The 23,638-nt window shown below is 42.2% G+C and overlaps 1 protein-coding gene across 2 annotated transcripts in view; it reads right to left on the bottom strand.

The window, feature by feature from the left end:
• Positions 1–17,881, bottom strand: part of DAPP1 (dual adaptor of phosphotyrosine and 3-phosphoinositides 1) — a 55,610-nt gene extending 37,729 nt beyond the window's left edge. For both annotated transcript variants that reach the window (XM_030819167.1, XM_030819166.1), the window contains exon 1: positions 17,694–17,881. In XM_030819167.1, coding sequence (XP_030675027.1) covers positions 17,694–17,794 — 101 coding nt within the window. In that variant the 5' untranslated portion in view covers positions 17,795–17,881. The remainder of the gene's footprint in view (positions 1–17,693) is intronic.
• Between the last annotated feature and the right edge of the window lie 5,757 nt (positions 17,882–23,638).

The following is a 23,638-nucleotide window of genomic DNA, read 5'->3' as shown; positions in this document are numbered from 1 at the left end:
GGATGTTCTAAAAAGAAAGATCGAAATTAGGTTCCATGAATGAGCCAACATCTGTATAGGCCTTGAAAGATAACCTGTTTTTTTTTTTTAAGGATGTGTTACCTTTTATTCTGATTATAAAGCATATATAGTAGAAGTTAAAATATATACATGCAAAGAAGAGAAAGTATGTGTTTTTCAGAAGAAGAAAGATGTGTTTCAAATAAATAATCCCACTATTAATCAGAGAAATGCAGATTAAAATAATAATGTGATATTTTTCTTTATCCACCAGATCGGTTATAATGAAAGGGTTGGATAGTATTAAGTATTGGAGAATTTGGGCAATGGCTATTACTGTCCATTGTTGATAAGCGTTTAAGTTGGAGGAGAATTTAGCACATAGGGTGTAACTGAACCTGCACATATGACCAGTGATTCCTCTTCTAGTTTCCACCTAGTGAAACACCCATACATGAGCAGAAGAAAATATGAACAAGGGTGTTCACTGCAGAATTGTTTGTAAGAGTAAAAAATCTAGAGCCATCCTAAATGTCCATTGACACGGAGATGATAAATAAGGCAGAGTGCTAAAAGGATGAGATTATGTAAAAAGTTAACCAAAAGTGTTTGAAAAGGTGTGAGCATATTTTTGATTGCCAGATAGTGAGGGCAGGGAGGTGGGGTGCTATTGTTATTTTGTGAGACGGTGCCAGGGATGCTTAACATCCTACAAATGATACAGTCTTGAGGAACTAAGAATTGTCTTGTTCATGATGTCAATTACACCCCACCACTGAGAATCACTGACGATGTGTATACACACACACACCACAGTTGATAGATCCCAACATATATTGTAAAGTTAGAAGAACCAGTTGCAGGCACCAAATGTTACCACTTGGTTTTAACACGTTACCCTACAAAAAATCAACAACAAAAATACGCTTATATATTAAGATATATAAAAACATAAAATAAGAGTTTAAAAAAATATATACCAAATTCATAAGTATGATTTTCTTTGTAGAAGGAACCAGAATTTGTTCAAAGGAGACTTTAGCTTGATCAGATTTTTCTAATTTAGCTTATTCTAATGAAAACAATAGATTTCTATATTAATTAACTACAAATTTAATTAGAAAAAAAGAAAATGGCTAATTTCTTCCTTAATCCAACTTCCAGAGATAACCTTATTAATAATTTGCTGTATTCTTTCATTTATTCAACTACTGCTTATTGAGTACTTGGACTGGCCTAGGCACTTAGGTGAAGATTGAGAGAGAGAGAGAAAGAGAGAGAGAGAGAGAGAGAGAGAGAAAGAGAGAGTTTGGCTTTTTCCCATTAAAAGTCTGGTGGTGTTTGGATCGGCAGTTGTTCAGGGAGATGTAACATGGGTGGGAATAGCAGCAGCAAAGGCCTAGAAGTGAGAGAATGCCAAGCGTGTATGAGAATCAGAATATCATGCAGTCATGTGAGAATTCAAAGTGAGTGATGAAGGACAGCAGTTGGGAATGGTGAGAGAGGAAGGTGGAGGATATTGAGGCTGTATGTGTGACACTGGATACTGACAGTTCCTTGTCTGATGTTTATAGAGCCGCCTGTGGCTTAATATGCATGTCCAATAGCTTATTATATAAAATCTAATTGCATGGACCTTACAGTTTCTATAATTAGATCTATATTCGATTTTTTTTTTTTTTTTCCTGGATGGAGTCTTGCTCTGTCGCCCAGGCTGGAGTGCAGTGGTATGATCTTGGCTCACTGCAACCTCTGCCTCCTGGGTTCAAGCAATTCTCGTGCCTCAGCCTTCCTAGTAGCTGAGACTACAGGCATGTGCCACCACGCCTGGGTAATTTTTGTATTTTTAGTAGAGATGAGGTTTTACCATGTTGACCAGACTGGTCTTGAGCTCCTGACCTCAGGTCATCTCCCTGCCTTGGCCTCCCAAAGTGCCAGGATTACAGGCGTGAGCCACTGTGCCGGGCCAGAACTATATTCAATTTTAAAAAATTTGAATATTCCAGTTATTAGGGAGAAGAGGCAGATTTCAATGGTCTTGAAGCTTATAAAATCTGGAGGTCTCTTTAAGACAAATTATACAAAATTACAAAAAAGAAAGGAATATTTATCTAAAATGAGAAATCGCAAATTACAAATTTTAAAAACTGAAAAATATCACAAACATCACAACACAGAGAAAATAACTTATTTGTATTAATTAACTGTTGAATCAAACCTTATAATTTTTTTCTCTATCTTTTTGCTGTCTGGTATTTGATTGTCTCTTCATGTAATAATTTAATAATATAATTTTCTATAGGGGGAATGGAATGATAATTCAGTCTTTCATCTAGAACACTTTAAAAACATTCTTGATAGTATAGAAAAGCTATGTTCAGCTTCTCAATGTGATTAGTAATGAAGTTTTTATCATTGTTGGTGAGGAGAGGCCATGCGTTTGTCTCTGGTCGTTCCCTCAGGTAGTCCATCTGCTCCAACAATTTTTACCTTATTCACTATGTGACCCTCTGGCAAGTAGCAACCTCAGTTTTCTCATCCATCAAGGTGACTAGTAAGAATGCCTAGGAAAAAAACTTTCTTTTTTTTTTTGAGATGGAGTTTCACTCTTGTCACCCAGGCTGGAGTGCAATGGTGCGATCTCGGCTCACTGCAACCTCCACCTCCCGGGTTCAAGCAATTCTCGTGCCTCAGCCTTCTGAGTAGGTGGGACTACAGGCATGCACCGCCACAGTTGGCAAATTTTTGTATTTTTAGTAGAGACAGGGTTTCACTATATTGGCCAGGATGGTCTCAAACTCCTGACCTCAGGTGATCTGCCAATCTCGGCCTCCCAAAATGTTGGGATTGCAGGCGTGAGTCACTGCACCTGGCCAGAAAACCTTCTTATTTTCATGTATTGGAACAATTTTCTTCTTTCATAAATTTTTACGCAATTCTTTAACTTTTACAGAAAAAAGCAAACTAGATTTGCTAAATTAAACAATGTATTATGAATATGCTAGACATTTGCAAAGTGGTAGGAACACACTGTTATGCAGTTGAGAATAGGTTCATTTTTTGAAACTAAAAAAAAAAAAAGTCTTCTAGTCTCATTTTCCCTGAAGAAGCAAAAAAGAGCAAGAAACTCCTATTAGAAAGAATGTTAATAGTCTCTATCTTCCCCAAGGCCCACACATTGCCATAATTATGTCTCAAGTCTGATAGAGTCAACAGAAGAAAGACTAATCAAGCTCCAAAAGAATATCTGTACTGAGTTTATAAGATTATGAAAACCAGCAATTCAACTTGAAGGAAACAGTGATATTATCTTTTCCATGATACAGTAAAAAACTAGGAAACACCCGCCCACTAAAGAATTTTCATAGTGCCTCTTAGTAAGGTACAGAAAATAAACTCAGCCACAGAGAATGCAGACAGGCTGGATCCAGAAAGCTGGTCCTCAGTTCAGCTTCCTTTCCTTTCATTCTGGGGCCTCTTTGAGCTAGAATCTTCCGGAAAATTGCTCCAGAATAGTGGAAACTTCATAGTTTCTTATCCCATTGCGTTTTACTGTTTTAATTTACTAATCTAACTTTGTACCTCATTTGTTCTGTTCTTTAAAGGGGAGGCTTTTAAATTTTTTGAATTGACTCACAGTACAAAATACATTTTATATCACTCTGTGTATATATAAACATACATATGTCACAAACACACACAAAAAACAAAAAGTTACAGGACATAACACCTATCTTTCTATAGGCTATTAACTTGAATATATTCTTTTCTCTTTATTTTGAACGAATATTGATGTGACCCATTAAATTCACTTTAACCCTACTAACGGGTTGTACCTGGTGTTTAAATCACAGTGCAAAGCTTTGCTACTCAGAGTATGGACCAACAGCATCAGCATTACCTGGGATCTTGTCAGAAACGTACAACAGCAATGTTTGAATAATTTCTAAACTCTATAGTACTCTTATCCAATCTTTGCCTACATATTGCTAATGATGGGCAACTCGGTACCTGTATAGGCAAGCTCAATCCATATGTTCGTGATTCATGGTTAGAAAACTCTTGGGCAACAATGAATTGCCATTTTTTGCTGTGTAGATGGCTTTCAGCAGATGGTTTCAGAGCTACTTCTTGGAGTTACATAGATGATACTTATAGAAAGAGTTGAAAGCATTTAGAATGCACCTTCTTCTCTTTCCATCATCTTCAACTTTTCCTTTTATGACAGGCTTTAAGTTCCTTTATCATCCAGGGACCTTATCACCCAGAGACCTCATCTCCTCTGAAAACCTTTCAAACTTAAAAAATCTATCTTAACGTTAAGCTCTGATCTGCAAAACAAAGCAGCACAGGAGCTCCCTTATTCTGGCTGCTGGGCACACATAAGGCAGCCCGAGAATGCATTAGTTTCTTCACAATTGCATCACACAGCTGATTCACATTGGACTTACTGATGCCAATTAGGTCATTTCCTTCATCTGCACTTATAAGAGTGATGGTTTGTTTTTTTTTTTTGAGACGGAGTCTCATTCTTTTGCCCAGGCTGGAGTGCAGTGGCTTAATCTCGGCTCACTGCAAGCTCTGCCCCTCGGGTTCACGCCATTCTCCTGCCTCAGCCTCCCGAGTAGCTGGGACTACAGGCGCCTGCCACCACGCCCAGCTGATTTTTGTATTTTTAGTAGAGACGGGGTTTCACCTTGTTAGCCAGGATGGTCTCGATCTCCTGACCTCGTGATCCTCCCGCCTCAGCCTCCCAAAGTGCTGAGATTACAGACTGCACCCGGCCAAGAGTGATGGTTTTAAAATCAAGTGCAGTAAGAAACTTTTTACTACTGGGAAATGCCAAGTGAAAAGAGTTGCTAATGAGCAGCCAACATGGTCCACACACCACCTCAGCCCCCTCCCTCAACCTGCTAAGTCTCACATGATTGTTATGCCATTTAGAGTTTGAGGAGCATGCATGGGAGGGACTCTTGGGCCTGAAAACTTTAATTCACTTCAATAATGTGAACAGTTTGAGTTCACAGAATTTGGCATCTGAAGAGAAGGGCAAAGCAAAGTACTAAGAGACTTTTCAGTACCAACAGAATGGAAAAGAGAAGGATCTGCAGGTTAACATAGAAGAATCACCAAATAGCTGCTATCTTAGTGATATGGACAGTAAATATTATAGCATAGGAAGGGGAGCTCACAGTGGGCTGGAATGATCAGGGAAAACTTCATGGAGCGGGAAAATGACAAACTGCAGTTTGAAGAATGAATATAGGATTCATGAGGCAGTGAGAGGCATTCTGAGAGGAGAAATGACACAAGCAAAGGCACTGGGGTTGACATGTGCTTGGTGTGTATGGACAACCAAATGCCTAGCTGGAGCACAGGGTCCCTGTTGGGAAGTGATGCAAAATAACTCCGGAAGAACTGGTGGACACAGAAAGCAGTCTTGCACTTTAAAACACACGCCACACATCCATTTAGATAGTATATTTCTTTTTTTTTTTTTTTTTTTTTTTTTTGAGACGGAGTCTCGCTCTGTCGCCCAGGCTGGAGTGCAGTGGCCAGATCTCGGCTCACTGCAAGCTCCACCTCCCGGGTTCACGCCATTCTCCTGCCTCAGCCTCTCCGAGTAGCTGGGACTACAGGCGCCCGCCACCACGCCCGGCTAATTTTTTGTATTTTTAGTAGAGACGGGGTTTCACCGTGGTCTCGATCTCCTGACCTCATGATCCGCCCGCCTCGGCCTCCCAAAGTGCTGGGATTACAAGCGTGAGCCACCGCGCCCGGCTAGATAGTATATTTCTTGACAACAAAATTTCTTAGTAACTCATGTCTACAGATTATTCACATATTTAATGATATATTTTTCCCTGCCTGAAAAAGATACATGAAATAGAACCTCAATTCTGTTTCATCAGAGTTGTAAAGAGGACATATATTTCAACGCAAAGTGGGAAAAAAAGTTCCTGATTGTGTTAAAACAGCCCAAATGCCCTGGAGTTGAACAGCCAACAAAAGTATTCTTCTTTAGAAAATTTTCTCTTATTTCTTCATTTTCAAAGTTGTTCTCACTTTTATATGACACTGACACCCCTCTGAACTATCTAGACCAAAGATGACAAATGCATAACATACATGCCACATCCCTTCTCTAAGGTCATACATGGCACAGCTAACTGATGTGTCTTTCTTGCTGAGACTATACTTAGCCTCACAATCTTTCTGAACACAATGGTGATTGAACAAAGATGAATTTATTAGGCATCCACACTCTAAGGGTTAATCTGTTCTTACCACTTGAACTATTCCATGGGATTGCTTGGGTGCTGATTTCATTCATGCTCATTTGTTCATAGGGTCGGTGCTAGATACTTTGATTTTGTGAAAGGTAAAGTGTTTGGCCCTCTATGCCATTAGAAATCATGGGTTTAGGGTGTCTTATGTAACTCAAGAGCTACCAGTGCTGTAATTTATATTAGAATCAGGTTGTGATATATCTGAGAAAGATGGTGTTGCCCACACAAGCTCGTTAAGTCACATGTTCACAAGTGTGGGCTTATTTTTCCATTGATAATAGCAATGGACCCTGTTCAAACAGAGAATCAAGCCAAAGCCTTATAAAGGATTTTGGAAGTTCTTACATGGTCTCAGACAGATGTAGTGTGATATACAGGGGAGGCCAAGATTCTCCAGAGTCTCTCCAATAGAGAGGTTTCTGTGATGGAACCAGCAGGGCTGTATCTTTCAAAATTACTTTTCTAAATGCCCACATTTACATGAGCTAAGAGCAGAGCTAAATGGTGAGACCAGCTGCCCCAGGCTTTAGAGAACAGACCTGAGTGATGACAGAGGCGGAGCATGCAAATATCTCATTGATCTGTGAGTTAAAGTCAGGTCCCAAGTTTTTTGGTGGGAGTCAAGGCTCAGCTAATGGAAATCAAAACGGAAAGGGAGGAGAGAATTATGTAGGAGTTTGAGATCAGGATGGACTGGTTCTTGAAGAAGTCTGAGAAATGAGGCAAGAAGCTCTGGAAGATGAAAACAGAGACAGAGATGGAGACTCAGAGATTCAGAGACAGAGTGGCACGAAGTCTCAGAGACACAAAAGTCAAAGAGCTGCAGACAGACAGCTAGAAAGATAGAGACACAAAACTCAAGAGACCAAGATAGACTCGCCAGCTCACACAGATAGCCAGAAGCACATGGGGACAGAGACTTAGGGAATGCACATGCAGACCCAAAGAGTGATCCAGGAGACAGGGGCAGAGAAAACAGTGAAAGATAAAGAGATGTCTTCAAAGATAAAGAAAAATCCAGAGTCTGACTCAGAGATGGACCAACATACCCAGGGAAGTCAGACTTGGACAGACCTTGGGGACAGAGCCACTACTTTGGGGAGGGGTGAAAACTGCATCTCACTGTGCTGAGATCCTTCTGTTCGGTCCCCAGGGAAGCCTTCACAGTACAGGAATGGCTGCAAGACCAAAAGAGCACCACTGCTCCCCATCAACTGAGGCTCAGGGGACATTTTATTTGGATTGGAAAAAACCATGAAAAGGCCTAGAATGACTAGGCAGGGAATGAAAATCAGAGGTTCTCTTAAGAGGGCTCATCTTCAAGTAAAATCAAGCTTGACTCTGAGCTTACTATGGTTACTCTTGTAACTTATCCCTCACAAAGTGCTGGTTCAGGGTAATTGTCTTCGAACTGTGGTTGCCATTGACAACCTACCATTATGGGCTAGTATAGGAGACAGAGAGGGTCACTTTCAGGAAGCTTCAGCTACAAGAAAGAGCTACAAGAACATTGGGGTCTGTAAAAAAAATACAGGCAGATTCTTGTTTCATTAGTTATCTCTTCTCTATTCCATGGTTCAGGCGATACCTCTAACCAACGTCAGTTTATTCCACCAGTAAAAACCACTGAGCATAAGGGGACTGAGTGAGTCTGAAAGTGATGAATGCAAGTACATCATCAGCGTTGGTGCAGTGGAAAGCTCACTGGCTTAAGTCAGGAGGCTTGAGTTCTGGTCTTGGCCTTGACTCAACTTGGGGCAATTCAACAAACATTTAAACATCTGCTCTTTATCAAATGGTATGCTCAGATGGAGAATGCAAAGATGAATAACCCACTGTCCTGCTCCTAAGGAGTTCACCATTAAAAGGAGTTTACTGTGCTCTAGCCTAAAGCAGGTGGCTAAACCTCTCAGTACCTCAGGACTGACATCTGCAAAATGGTTTCAAGATTATCTGGTGAATCAACCCAAACATGCAATCAAGTTGTATAAGTCAGAACTCTAGGAGCAGTAACATGAAACCCAGGAAAATTTAGTAATTTATAGTGATAAAGCAAACAATGAGTTATAATATATTTGTGAGACATTAAGGTTTTCAAAATTTCTTTGATACCATTTTGAAAACGTACACAAAAGCAGTAGAACTAGTTTTGTTTGGACATGGGTCACTTATTTTGCTTAGCTCAGTGGAATTGCTGGATTCTACCCTTGTTCCTTCCTGACTATTCCCAGGTCAGTACTCTAGTTTCCTACTCACCAATCTGAAAACTCCCTCACTAACCCACTGTCTTGGCTCTAGCCCCATTGCCACCCATCATGCTGAACTACCAGATTAATCTCCCTAAAAACAAAACATGATGACTATGTAATTCCACATTCCTACAAACCTTCAGTGAGTCCACATTGTTAATTGACCAAATCTACTTTAGGCCCTCTGGAATCTAGATCAACCTAAATATCCATGCTTTCAGAGGGAAACAAGAGCCTACTTTGAGACAGATCAAGAAGGAGATGATGGAAAAATATCCTACCAAAAAGCAAAAGCAAAATTATACATATAATACGATTACAATTCAATCTCCGTATATGTGTACATGTGTGTAGAGAAAAACCTTTTTTAAAAACTGGAATCAAGATGAACAATGTTATTTTAGGTGGTAGTACATGGCTGACATTTTAGTGCTTTTCTTTGTATTTTGATGCTTCTCTTTATCTCTCTAATTTTTAATAATTAGTATATATTACTATTATTTTCAACTATTTATTATAAATAAATTCAGATATACTGAAAAGTAGAAAAATAGCATGAATGTTACTGCATTTAAATAATACCCATATTTTAGGTAGAATAATTTTTAAACTTTTGCCACATTTTTAATACAATGTTTAATTTTGACTCTTTTGATGAACAGTTTTAAAGTAAATTACAGATATCCTGACACTTTAACCCTAAATAATTCAACGTACATCTCTAAAAAGTGACATTCTTTTAAATAATCATCATACCGTTATCAAAACGAGTGATTACTGAAAGGGGCCGGGCGGAGTCCAAACTACACGGGTCGCGGTCAAGAGATCTTTATTGGAGGTATCCAGCGGAGAAGGAAGAGAAGAGAGAGAGGGCTGCTGGTGTGCTGGGTTTTATATCCCTTGGGCCTACGTGGATTGGGCTAGGGGCGGGCCCAAGGGAAGGCGGGAGATGCTTCTTTCTGATTGGCCCTCCTTTGGCGGGTTCAGACAGTGCCCGGTCAAGGAGGGGAGAAGAACCCAGAACCGGCGCCATTAAGGTATCCCTGTTACCTAACATCCCTCCCTTTTTTGTTTTTTAAGAAGTGGGGAAATGGGCGTTGTAGTTCGTCTGGCTACTTCCTGCTGGACAGGGGCGTTGTGGGGGAGGGGTAAGGGAGGACTGTGAGGGTTGTGGACAGGGCACAGTAGGAGTATAAGGCCAAGTAGTAGGGCGCTATATATGAACACCTCCTTGGGTGTGAAGTCTATGCCAAAGCCGTGAGGCAGCCAAGGGGCAGGGAGGGGTCTGTGATGAGCCAGCTGTCTGAGCGAAGGGTGTTTAAGAATTGGTAGAATCGGCTTGCTGTAGCCATCTGGGGTACTAGGGGTAGAGTTTGGTCTGCCCGAAGAGAAAAGAAGATGGTAGTTAATTTAGGGTGCGAGGGCAGGCCTACCCCCTCCCCCCTCCAATCCTGGGTATCTATTGCTTGTCGTTGGCCGTTTAAGAGGTCAGCAGGGTGTGAGACTGTCTCTGGAGTCTGCCGTGTCTTCACAAGTCACTAGGAGCTGGTAGTTTCTGAGGAGAAGCTGGTTAAAGGTTTGGTTAGAGATGGATTCTGAGGGAACGGGAAATAGTTATGGTTTGAGTTGGATATGCCCAGGCATTGCTGGGATATATGCCTCCTGTAACTGACTGGCCCCAGACCGGGTCGGCGGGGTTGTCGATATGTATGGCTCGGGAGGAGGCATTGTTTTTAGTGGTATAATATAGGAAGGGGGTGTGTTTGTTGATGTGGGAGCCAGACGGCGAAGTGGAACATGTGGAAGAGAGGGTCCCAGCCATTTTCTATCATAGTGAGAATAGGGCTGGGAAGAGGGCCCGCCAGCGGAGGAAAGTGTAAAGATGTGAGAGGCGGAAAGCCAGAGAAGAGGACTTAGGAGATGCATGAGAGCGGGGTGTAAGCAGTTTGGTCTTTGTGTGGTCCGGGTTGGTAGCCGGTTTCAACCGGTTGAGCGGCGACTGGAAGATGAGGTGGAGGGTGGTGGTATGGGGGAGGGGGTTCATTAGCAGGATCAAAGTCGGGAGCGGAAGGAGAGGTTGGTAGCTTGAGAGCAGCGATAAGGTGTTGCGGCTTGCAAGGGAGGCGGAGGTTGGGTTTGTCCCGTAGAAGAAAGAAGCCATGAACGTAGGGGATCTCTGACCATTTTCCTGTTCACTCACAATAGTTGTAGCAATCCTGGAGAAGGTTGGGATCAAAGGACCCATAAGTGGGCCATCTGTTTTGGTTGTCTAGAGGGTAGGTGGGCCAGTTTTGATCAGCAGCCAAACCAAGGGCTGATAAGTTATTTAAAAGGCATTGTAAGGGAGAGTCGGCCGGCAGGGATGCAGAGGCTCCCATTATGAGAAGAGGGGGTTTACGGAAATATATGGCAAAGGGCTGGGCAGGGCGTCCCCTACCAGCCAATGACCATGCTGTGAGTCAGACCCTTCGAGTTGGTCGTCACCGACATGAAAGGACTGAGGGCCTCTAGGAGGCCGAGGGCCGTGGGCCACCTGGTACCAGGATTTTCGGAGCGAGAAAGGGGAAGGGGCCTAGGCCTGGCGAGTGAGGAGGAAAAGGAGGGAACCCCGCTCCCTGGAGGCCGAGTCTAAAATAGGATTTACAGCAGCCATGTGGGCGGCTGAGGCGGGAGCCGGTCGACTGGTGTCAGACACCGGAAGGGGAGACTTACCGAGATGAGGCTGGTGTTGGGCGTAGAGGTCGGCGAACAGGAAAATAAGCAAAGACCGGCCGGGGTCTGGACTGAGCCCAAAAGGGATCTGGGTCCCACCAAGGGGGGTGGGGAGTCCCGATCCGAGTCACGGCACCAATGAAAGGGGCCGGGCGGAGACCAAACTACACCGGTCGCGGTCAAGAGATCTTTATTGGAGGTATCGAGCAGAGAAGGAAGAGAAGAGAGAGAGGGCTGCTGGTGTGCTGGGTTTTATATCCCTTGGGCCTACGTGGATTGGGCTAGGGGCGGGCCCAAGGGAAGGCGGGAGATGCTTCTTTCTGATTGGCCCTCCTTTGGCGGGTTCAGATAGTGCCTGGTCAAGGAGGGGAGAAGAACCCGGAACCGGCGCCATTAAGGTACCCCTGTTACGTAACAATTACTCTTACACTTTTCAAAGTTATAAACATTTTTTAAACAAAGAAGGTCTAACAGCAGATAATGGGGGCAGGTACTAGTAGGCAGGGTCAGGGGGAGCATGACCATAGAGAAGGAGGTGGTGAGCAAGGAACACCAGTGAGGCCCAGCAGTGTGCACTATGCTCCTGGTAGAGGCAGGCCTCTATCAGGGAGTAGGAGACAGAGGTCTATGGGCTCACAATAGGAATTTATCCTCTACGGGAGTTGGTAGGAGCCAGAAATTAATGCAAGCTTTAACAAAATGTCTGAGAATATGGTCATGAAAGCAGAATTACAAGAGAAAAGCCAAGTTGAAGCTTCTCATAGGATGAGACTGATGGAGGTAGAGACCAGAACCAGACCACCCTGAATGCTGACAAACCAGATGGGTCTTGGGGACTGGGTGGGTCTGAGTTCATGTGAGCTGTTTCAATCCTGAATCCTTGCGTATTTTGCTACCATCACTCCTTTATTCGTGCCATTTTCTCTGTAGAAAATTTCACCTCTTCTAACTTCAACTGACAAAAATCATATCAGCTCCAAGGCCATCTTCTCCACTTCCACTGTGGAGAAGACAGCCTTCCATAGGAGGCTGTTTTATCTAGACACTGTCACAGCCCTCAGCCCACACAACACTGCATTCTAACGCTACATGCATATGAATCCTCCATCTCTGCACAGCCATGCCTTCTTTATTGTAGTCTCCTCTATGCTGCCTTGCCTGGCGTCATCATTCAACAGATAGATTTATGACCCAGTAGAAGAGTGAATGAATGAAACAAAGTGACTCCCTCTAACATGGACAATCTGTGGGACAGATTTCCACTTGTAAGTAGAAGGAAGTCACCCTTCGGAGGAACAGAAAAACACCACAACTGAAGGGAAATTCACTTGAGTTAAGAAGAGATGGAACTGTACACTAGTTACATACTAATTATACAACCACAGAAGAACCACCTTCCGTTTTTAGAATCCAAGATTACAGAGTTGTGCACAGAAGAGGAACAAGCTGTATTGCTGTAGTTGGTGTCACACCTCTGTAAACAGGTTCCACTGAAATTTTGACTTTAGTTTCTTAGCTGAATAAATTTTTCTAGTCCTGAAAATGAAATCTACACAAAATTCAATAATGTTCTGATTAACCAGGATGCTGGCCTGGCTTTGTGTACATATGCATGTATATTATGTGAGGAATAGAAAGAATAATGTCTTTTATAGTAAACTTTTTATAATCATAGAACTTTCTTTGCTTCTCTCAGTTCATATTAAGCACTATGAACATGTGCTAGTACAATAAGATGAGAGAAATTTGATGAAAACCAGGAGGTTACGTTAGCAGTCAAGCATGAAGGCTCTGGAGCAAAACTCTTGGATTTGAAGATATGTTAGAATGGAACCTTGAGCATGTGATTAAAACTCTGTTCTTTACTTTTCTCATCTATAAATGGGGATGACATTAGTAATAATACCCACTTCACAGCAATGTGTAAATTAAACAAGTTCACATGGGCAAAGGGCTTAAAGTAGTGCTTGGCACATGATAAGCATCCAATAATTACTAATTGCCATTATTAGAATATATACCTTTGACCAGTGGGCTCTACAAAGCAGCACCATGCAGTGAAAAGCTCTGGGGTAAGTTCCTAGGTGTGTCTCTCAGCTCCACTACTTACAAAGTCTGTGACCTGGATTGTATACTTAGCTTATTGAAGTCACCTTTTGCATCTATGAAATGAGTATGGTGATATCGTATTGAAAGTGTTATTGTGAAGGCTAAATGGCATTATGCACGTGAATGGCATGCTGCTGGTGCACAGTAGGTGGTCAGTAAATTAGGACTGTCACAGCAGGGAAATAACCTGGTTTGTGAAGTCAGCATGGGTTTTGAACACAGACACTCCGAGACTGTAGGCAACCTGATTTTTCTGCTCTTGAGTCTCTTCCTGTGTAAAGCTGGAATACCAGTGCCTTTTGAAGACCAGAGCTAGTGTCTACAAAATGCCTGCCTTATAATAGGGACTCATTTTGTTTATTATCATTTATTCCTTGGGTCAGCAAACCACCAGCTGAGGGGTAATTCCTGTCAGCTTTCCATACCTGTTTTAGTATGGCCTGAGAGCCAAGAATGGCTGTACATTTTGAAATGCTTGGGGGAAATAGAAGAATATTCATAAAAATTATATGAAATTCATATTTCAGTATATAAATAACGTTTTGTTTGAACGCCATCACGGTCATTTGTTTCTGTGTTCTCTGGTAGCTTTGCACAATGGCAGATGTGAGTAGTTGAGGTAGAGACTGTAAGGCCTGCAAAGCCTAAAACGTTCATTACCCAGCCCTTTATAAAAAAAGGTTTGCTGCTCCATGATCTACTCTAACCTTCTCTTATACGTGAAGAATTAGTTATCAATTTATTTAAATATTCAGAGCTTAGAATCTGGTTCTTTGGCACTGGCCAATCCAGCCAAACACTGGCACTTTCTTATACAGCTTTCGATTTGAGAAAGTATATAAAAAACAGAACGTTTATTATGTTTCTTACTTGGAGTTACGACTGACTAGATCATTTGAATATTTAAAGTGTACTAAAACACCTTCATTTTATGTTATTTCTTTTGTGTTTATACATATATATAGCTATATGTAGAAATAGTATAGTAACCTTTGTTAAAGCCAAAGAATTGCTGGAATTTTCAGTAATTTAACTAGCTATTCTTTACCAGTTTGTTACTTAGGTGATATCTCCAGTATTTGTTGCTTGTTTTATTTTGCCATATTTTCATTTTGCAAGCAGCAAACAGCCTGACCCATCTCCTCGTTCGTGGTCCACCTCCTTCCTCTCCCCCGATTCTCCACACCCTCACTTCTTGCCCTCCCCACACCTCTCTTTCCCCTAAGCCCGTACTCTCCACTGCGAAGTGTAAGCGAAGCTGAGCAACAATTTAAGATGATTTTATTTCTCCTTTGCTTCTGGATACATTAATGTATTTTAGATGAAAGAAAATTAATGATTTTAGGCTGACACTCTATAAATGAGACATGGAAAAGCACTGTGTTGCTTGATTTAGGTATTTTAGAAATTAATAAACCTGTACTCTGAGCAAGTTGTATGTGTCCTAGAAAGGCAAGTGATGGATTTGCTGTAGTTCAGGGCTCAATTTACAGGATTTACATATTCCAGAGCCTGAAAAAAACAGAGGCCCAGGAACAAAGACTTCTGCTATTTCTGTAATTTAACCACTAACTTATCTGTTTATGTCTATCAAAAATATAAATGTAAGGATTTATCTAACTACTCAAATAACCTCTTAAAAATAATTGAAAAATTAAGTCATTAAAACCAGCCACCTTTTATCTATCAATTACATTAAATCATTTTGTTTTTAAGGAGGTCTTTGGAAACTAAATTAATCAGAAGGTTTGGTAGAGATTCTATCGCACCAGTGGTTAAAGGTTCAAAGAAAAAGTCAGTATAATATTCGAGTTATGTTCAGTATTCTGGCAGAGGCAACAAGTCATTGTCAAGAGTTCTCAAATTGTTATCTATAAAAAATGTATCAGTGAGGTGCTGCAGGAGCAAGTACTGACACAAGTTGATTATTAAATATTCAATTCAATGATGTTAAATTGTTGGCAGCTTGAAATTGTCTATAGTGGGAGTACTTATAGCAGGGAATTAGGCAAGTTCTTGAAATCAGGGCTTTCTCCACACCCCAACTCTTCCTAGGTGTTTTTCCAGCACACTGTTGAGCATGCTTAAATAAGCCATACATCTGAGAGTTCTTTTTGGGAGAACAGAAATGTCCTAAAACTGATTTATGGTGATGGTTGTATCACTCTGTAAAGTTAGTCAAAAGTATTGAATTGTACACTTGAAACGGGCATATTTTATGGCATGTAAAATATCCCTCAATAAAGTTGCTAATCAAAATGCCCCTAAACCAACAAACAAAATATCAACATCTATTAGTAATTTTAAGATTCAAGTACACACCCAACAGACTTAAAATGAAAAATAAGACCACATTTAGCTAATGCATTTGGTAGATACATATTCTATGCAGTAATCATCAACCTAGGGTCTCACTTTGGAATTACTTGGAGAGTTTGACAAGAAAACGCCCACCCCCAGAGATACTGAAATCATTTGTCAAGTCTGTGGCTTGGGTGTCAAGTTGTTCCAGAGTGCAGCCAAGGTCAAGAACCAGGACTGTAGAGCAGTTTTCCCAGATAACTGCAGGTTGCCCACTGCTATAGAAATCATCCTCATGTTTATTAATTGTTCAGGCCTTCTGAAATAGGGAAATCGGGACATGAATGTACCCTTTTTTTGCAGGGAAGTGGTGTGACTCGGTTTTGTATTCAATGTCTATTCTTTGCACATGGAGGAAAGACATAGTCCTATTTCACCTGTGGGGTTCACCTGTAGTTGCTTCTTGCTGTTGACATCATGGTGGGGCACAGAGACAGCATCTAACCAATCTTTGTCATCTAAGCATGTTCCCACAGTACTCAACCATAGACTCTGGGTTCTAGGATTGTTTGTTTAACTAAGGACCAGAATTGAATATATTCCTCTATCTCCTCCTGTGGGGTTTTCTATTACAGTGGGCTGGGAATACAGTTAACAGAACATGTAAAGCATTGCAGCTTAATAGTTCAGTAAGGCACTGGGGGCCACAGTTCAGCTTTAGCTTTTGGACTTGGTGACACCTGTGCTGGATGCTCACAGAAGGGCCTTTTACCTCTTCTGTTTGTGGATTCAATCTAGAGGGATAGAGAGATTCTAGAGCTCTGGCTTCCTAATAAGGGGAGTTTTCTTTAATGAAAATTCCAGGTGTTTTATCTGATTTGCCAAATGAAAGTAGAGTTCAATTCCGAGACCTCAGTTTTATAATCTAAAGACAGGAATTATTGATAAACTTTTACAGTAATACAACATAAAAAGATACAATCTCTGCAGCCTTAACACAGAGAGATTTCAACTTTATTTTGGTTTTTCTTTGGTTTAGGACGTAGCCTGTGGCAGTTTGGATGCCCAGCTTTGCTATGTAATTGATATGTGACTAGCAGGCAAGTTATTCAAACCTGTTTGGTGCTTGTTTTCATCCTTTGTAAGATGAAGATGACAACAGCTCCTATGTCATTGGATTGCTATGAAGATTTAGAGCTATTTATCCAGGCAGAAGGTAAAGGTTTTGCCTCTCCTCATGCACAGGTGTCAAAGCCACCTTCATTGGGATGTTCCCAGTGCATTAGGCAGTTTCTTTAGGAAATTCCCAATTCCTCTCTTGTGTAATACTTGTTTCTTATTAAATACCCGGATGAGTTGTCATCTGGGTCCCTTCTTAAAGACAGAGGTCCAATGACTCCACCTACCTATAACTACCTGTTTGAAGCAGAAATTTTATCCTCTTCCTGGATTGTTGGTATTGAAAGGCTCAAAGTTGGCTCTCTGGACATACATATGATATAAAAGCTAACAAATGCAGTATCAGGAGAAAGAAACATTCAAGCGAGACTGTTGCAGAAACTTCCTCATTCTCTATCTTTTGAAAAAGTCCCTCTCCCTTACAGTAGAGTAGACTTTCTGTTTATCTTACCAGAAACACAGTCCTTTTACTGTCCCTGGGTCAGTGCTAGAAACTCTTGAACAGCACATTTATTCATAAACCAGAGCAACATCAAGGAAGCCAGGCAACATCACCTCTACATCCCAATTCTGTCCCTCTTCTCAAAGAATGTCCAACATTTGATTTTTTTTCCTATTTTCTCAACCTACTTGTTTTCACATCTAGAAAAATAATGTCTGCTTTTCCAGTGGAATTAGCCCTAAACAAGAAGATGCTTAACAGATATAAATGAATAAAGTGGAAAAAAATAAATGGTTGAGGTGGCAGAGGGCAACAAGGCACTGAAGATAGTCATTAATCAAAGCATGCAGGTGGGAGTGTGGAGTCAATATCCACCCATTAGGTACTTTGAAAGGAGATCTGCTGCCTTACCCCAAGTCCTGGAGCAGCTCAGCCTCTCCGTCGGATCTGCTCCACAGATCTGAGGGATCCTGGGTGCTCATCTTCCCTTCTAGAAGTTCTGCTCTGCCCATTCGCACCCTTCACAGAGGTAGAGAGAGAGAGACAACTGGGCTGCTCCTGACACCCTCTCGCTCTGTGAGACAGCAGCCTGCTAAGGCTCTGAGTCTCCAAGGCAAGGAAGTGAAACTTGGTTACTTACTCCTCCCACCAACACCACCACCCTGGCCTGGAGGCACTGGCAGGAGTGTTCTGTCAGTCAGGAAGTATGCAAACTTAGGTAGTTACCTCTGAGGACACCCACACTGCATCATGCAACAGGCGGTTGCTATCAAAGGAAATGAAGAGGCAACCACCCCACCTGGGATTGGACAACAGTGCAAACTGCTTGTGTGAGGCCAAACCCTAGCTTCTCCCTAATGCTATCAGCCTCTGGTTTGTAGGGGAGGATGCATGCACTCTTTTACCCCATCTTCTTTCTGCCTTGCACACCAACACAGGGAACACTGAGGAAGCTTCTACATCAGGAACACCTTTAGAGCGGGTAGAAAAAGCAGAAGCAAACCACAAGTTCGACCCTGAAGTCTGATGTTTTAGCACTTTTGCAATATTTCTGCTTGTTTACCCAGACCTTCTAATATATCCTTGATGCTCCGAATAGGGATGATTCAGAGACAATTATTGTTTCCTCCACAGAAAAAGAATTAGGAGAGAAGAAGGTAGGAAAAAGTTACAGGGGGCCATTCTGGTGTCCACCTAATGGGGCATATTAGAACTCCTTGAGTCTTTTTTTTTTTTTTTTTGAGACAGAGTCTCGCTGTGTCACCCAGTCTGGAGTGTAATGGCATGATCTAAGATCACTGCAACCTCCACCTCCCAGGGTTCAAGTGATTCTTCTGCCTCAGCCTCCCAAGTAGCTGGGATTACAGGCACCTGCCATCATGCTCGGCTAATTTTTGTATTTTTGTAGAGATGGAGTTTCACTCTCAGGTGATCCACCCACCTCGGCCTCCCAAAGTGCTGGGCTTACAGGCATGAGCCACTGCGCCTGGCCTGAACTCCTGGAGTCTTTGAGTGCCACTTCCTTCATGGGTGTACTCACACCTGCATGGCTTTGTGCCCAGATTCATGTGTAGAGCAGGATTCTATCTGCCTGGAATGCTAAAGGTAAATGGCAGTGACTGAATCCTTGGGAAGTAGGACAAAGTGCAGTATCAAATGAGTCAAGGACATATGTTGCTTCCTGCCTTTTCTGTGGACTACAGATCTCTCTCCCCTTCTCCCTTTCTCTCTCTCTCTTCCTATCTCTACTTCCTGACTCACTCAGCACTCACCACGGTGCTCTGTAACTTGTTCTCACAGTGTGGCCTGAGGACTACTAGCAGCACAGCAGAGCTGTTCTTAAAGGACTAGATGATTGCAAGAGGCTGCTGTGCAATGGTTCTATCCTTCATGTTCCTCCCTATTACCACTGTTCACCCAGGATCGGTGAGACCCTGGGCAACACTGGTTGCCAGTGAGAAATTCCTGAGTGTCTAGAGGCAGTCTGCTGAAGACTAAGCTCTGATAATACATATGTAACTGACTAAATGAGCACTTAAAATTCTTTTGGCTACAGTTTGTTCACAGAGGAGGACAGGGCCCACTTGAACAGAGAGGCCAGTGCAGGCCAGGGAGATACTGAATATGCACACAGCAGTGACAGGGAACAGCCTGGGCACTAGAGTTCCTGTTCCCTCTCTAGAGCCCTTTATTTGGTGTTTTAGTATCTATTTCATTCCCATTTTTAGCAAATTCTGGTTATTCTTTTTCTTAACTTTTTTGGAAGCGCAAGTGGCAGAATTTTCTAAGATCGTCCTGCTTTTCTGTCTGAATCTTCCTGCCTTTCTCCCTTCCTCATGTTGCTGTCCTGTCTGTTGCCCTCTCCTTTGATGTCATTGTTCCACTTTGTCATTTACTCAATTTTTCACAGTATCCCTACCACCCTGCCCGCTCCACTAACTACACACTTAGTTTTGCAGTGGTAACAGCTACAGGAGGCTTACTAGATAGTTTCAACAAAACGCTGGACCTTCATAAAAATATTTGGTAATATATGTTTTACATTAGATTATTCAAATGATATAATTCTTAAATACTTGTTTATTTATTTATTTTTTTAGAGATGCCCAAGCTGGTCTCAAACTCCTGGGTTCAAGCAGTCCTCCCATTTAGGCCTCCCAAAATATTGAGATTAAAGGTGTGAGCCACTGCATCCAGTATGTTTATTAAAGGGACCTCAACTTTTGCTTCCAAGCAAGTACAAGGTATGTTTTTAAAAATCGCATAATTTACTTATTATTTCAACAATCTCTTTTCAGTGGTGCTGGTTCACAGCACTGAATTTTTTCCACACGGGTATTGGAGGTTGATTTTAAGCAGAGTTCTGCTGGATGCCTTAGACCCTCAGTCATGTCTGTTATGTCTAAAACCCAACTTCATACAGAGTCTCAAAAATCCCATGCAAAACAAGGAGTGAGTCTAATTGGACAAGGGGTCAGGGGTGGGGGGAGGTTTAAGAAATATGTCCCCAACTCCACGTTGTATGCTCAAGTCCAGCACAATTCTAAGACCACTTCTGAAAAGCTATCTGGCCATGTTATCTCCTTTCTTTTTTCCCAAAGTGGATGAGACTTAAGATCAACTTAATTTTAGTCTCCTAAAGAATACATATGCTTTTGTCCACGCTCTTTGTCTGCCTAGAATGCTTTTCTATTCTGTGTTCTGTCCAGGCAACTCCTGTGCATTTTCCAGTCTCAGCATAAGTGTTATCTCTTCTTGAGAGGTGTTTCCTGGCTATCCCTTCTGTATACTGGGTCAGGTGACCTTCCGTGTTGCTAAGCACCTGCACTGCCTTAAAGTACTTCATGTCTTGATTACATTTTTGCCACTGTATTGAGATATTTTATTTTGATTTATTATGTGTCCTCAAGACAAAACTCTCCTCTAATTGGACTGAGAGAGCACTTATGGCAGAGTTTCTGTCTTGTTCATCTTTATACCCCTTCCACTCAGCCAAGTACGTGGGGAGGACTAGCAGCTCAGTATTCTTGTTGACTCAGTGGTAGAGTCTCTTTCTGAAGCTTTTGATTGAAAGCCTAAAACTTGGATTTTTTTTTTAATTTTGGGGTGTATGACAGTGTAGGTTTTCTGGAAAGTAGGCACCAACAGGGAATTAAAAGTGCAGGGGATTTATTTGGTGGATGTGCCCTATGAAGGACAGAGGCGAGAAGGAGAAGAGCAGACAGGGTGAGTCTCAGACCACAATGTGGATCTGTGTGTTAGTGTACTAGGCCTGCTTAACAGGGGACCACACACTGGATGGCTAAAAACAACAGAAATGTATTGCCTCCCAGTTCTGGAGTCAGAAGTCCTAAACCAAGGTGTTGGTAGGATGGGTTTTTTTGGAGACTCTGAGGGAGAATCTGTTCCAGGCCTCTCTCCCAGCTTCTTGTAGTCACCAGCAATCCTTGGCATTCCTTGGCTTGTAGACACAATACTTTAACCTCTGCCTCCATCTTCACACCACCTTCCCCTCTCTGCATCTCCACCTGGACTTCTTATAAGGACATGAGTCATTGGATTTAGGACCCACCCTAATCCATTATGAACTCATATTAATTAATTCCATCTGCAAAGACTCTATTTCCAATTAGGGTCACATTCTGAGGTTACAGGTGGACAAGAATTTTAGGGGTCCATTATTCAATTCAGGATAAGCTGGCATCTGTGAAGAGATAGAGGAAAGGGAGGTATTGGGTAGATAGAACGTTGGACTGCAGTTCTAAGAAAGCTTCAGTCAGGCCCATGGGGAGCCCCAGAGCAAGGATTTGCCCCAGAGCAAGCATTTGCATTGGGCAGAAAGAGCCAGATCTAGTAGCCCCATCGTGCTCAGACAATGGCTGGGAGCAGCCAGGGAAAGCTTTGGTGGGAGTGTGGGCAGCAGAACTAGAAGGCACCATCTCCAGGCACACCAAAGACATCTGCCAGAAACAAACCAGCAGAAATCTTCCCAACCACACTTAAGACATCTGCCAGAAACAAACCAAGTGGAAATCTTCCCAACCTTCCTCTTTTCTTCTTCTTTATTTCTCTTCTCTATTGTTTTCCCACCTTTCACTTTCAACACTCAGTCTTGAACTCCATTCTGACCTTTCTTTCTCTAATGTGAAATATTTGTTCTATTTGTCAGTTCAGTCACTTGGTTTCATCCCTTGATATCACTTCAGGTGTGAGAAGGTTCTCCAGAAGTAGCACTGCTGTGTAGTTCATAAAACCCACTTCAGGAAAGATGGAAAACAGAGTTCCCTGGGGTAGAAGGGAATCCTTGTCCTACACCTAAGTGTCCTGGGAATCTCCTTGTAGGGTGTCACAAAGAAAAAGCTCCATTCTCCCAGGACTTCCCAGTGGCAATATGTGTCCCCCATCCACTGTATGTCTAAAGTAGAGCAAAGTGCACAAGAGCCACAGAAATGGATCAAGCTCATGGCTTCTGCAGATTTTGTCTCAGTTTCTACCAATATTCTAGCTACTTTTCCATTTAAATAGTGATACAACTGTCTTCGTGATAAAACAAATAGATGTTTAATGTTCTCCTCACTCTCTTCAATCAAACCTCCCCTCCTCCTTCTCCTCTCTGAGCGTGGATCACTTTTGGCTCAGGGCTATACCTTTGTTTTTCGCTCTTCCTGGGTCTCTCTTCCTCCAGATCTCACTGTGGCTTTCTTACTTTATTCAGGGGTTTTGTTGTAAGGTCACCTTCTCAGAAAGAGCTTCCTTATCTACCGTGTCTAAAATGCTTTTCCTTCTGCCTCAAGCCTATCATTTCTATTTTCTTACCCTGCTTATTGCTTTTCAAAGCTCTTAATATTGGTAGAAAATACTTTCATACTAGTTCGTAAATAGTCACTATCCTGTGGTGGTTGTAGAAGTCCTGAGACCCTGAATGTCCCTCAGTCATCTTGGCCACCCCATCCCTCCCAGGACATCTATTGCTGTGTAACTGAAAGGGGCATTTAGAATCTTGCTCTGGGCCAGGCGTGGTGGCTCAGGCCTGTAACCCCAGCACTTTGGGAGGCCGAGGTGGGTGGATCACGAGGTCGGGAGATAGAGACTATCCTGGCTAATACAGTGAAACCCTGTCTCTGCTAAAAATTCAAAAACTTAGCCGGGCATGGTGGCGGGTGCCTGTAGTCCCAGCTACTCGGGAGGCTGAGGCAGGAGAATGGTGTGAACCTGGAAGGCGGAGCTTGCAGTGAGCCGAGATCATGCCACTACACTCCAGCCTGGGCAGCAGAGCAAGACTTCGTCTCAAAAAAAAAAAAAAAAAATCTTGTTTTGGAACCAAGGCCAGCGTCATGTCTGTTCTTATCCTTCAGTGCCTGTGGCATGCTAGTTGTATATTTAACAGGTATATTGAGGTATAATTTGTATATCATAATGTTCATTTTCCTTAGGTGTACAATAATTTTGAGTAAATTTGCAGAGTCATGCAACCATCACTGCAATACAATTTTAGAATGCTTTTTATCACCCCCAGAAGATCCTTTGTATCTATAACAGTCTAAATACCACTTCTGTTTTTAGCTCTACCTGAAATTATATAGAATACTTGCTTACTTGTGGCAAATTCTCTTGATGGATAGATAGTAGGTAGATGATAGATAGATAGATAGATAGATACATACATACATACATACATACACCTCCCAACCCACATGCTCTTCTGCAATGTGACCTTGCTGCTCCCTGTCAAGAGGCAGCACCTAACTCCCCTCCTTTGAATCTGGCCTGGCCTCTGTGATTCACTTGTGACCAATAGAATGTGGTGGAAGTGACACTGGGTCACTTCTGAGGCTAGGTCAGAAGAAGCATTGCAG

The sequence above is a fragment of the Nomascus leucogenys genome, chromosome 9 (assembly GCF_006542625.1).
Source record: "Nomascus leucogenys isolate Asia chromosome 9, Asia_NLE_v1, whole genome shotgun sequence".
Classification (NCBI taxonomy): domain Eukaryota; kingdom Metazoa; phylum Chordata; class Mammalia; order Primates; family Hylobatidae; genus Nomascus; species Nomascus leucogenys.
The sequence above is the reverse complement of the archived record's forward strand: the minus strand, read 5'-3'. Positions and strand labels throughout refer to the sequence as shown.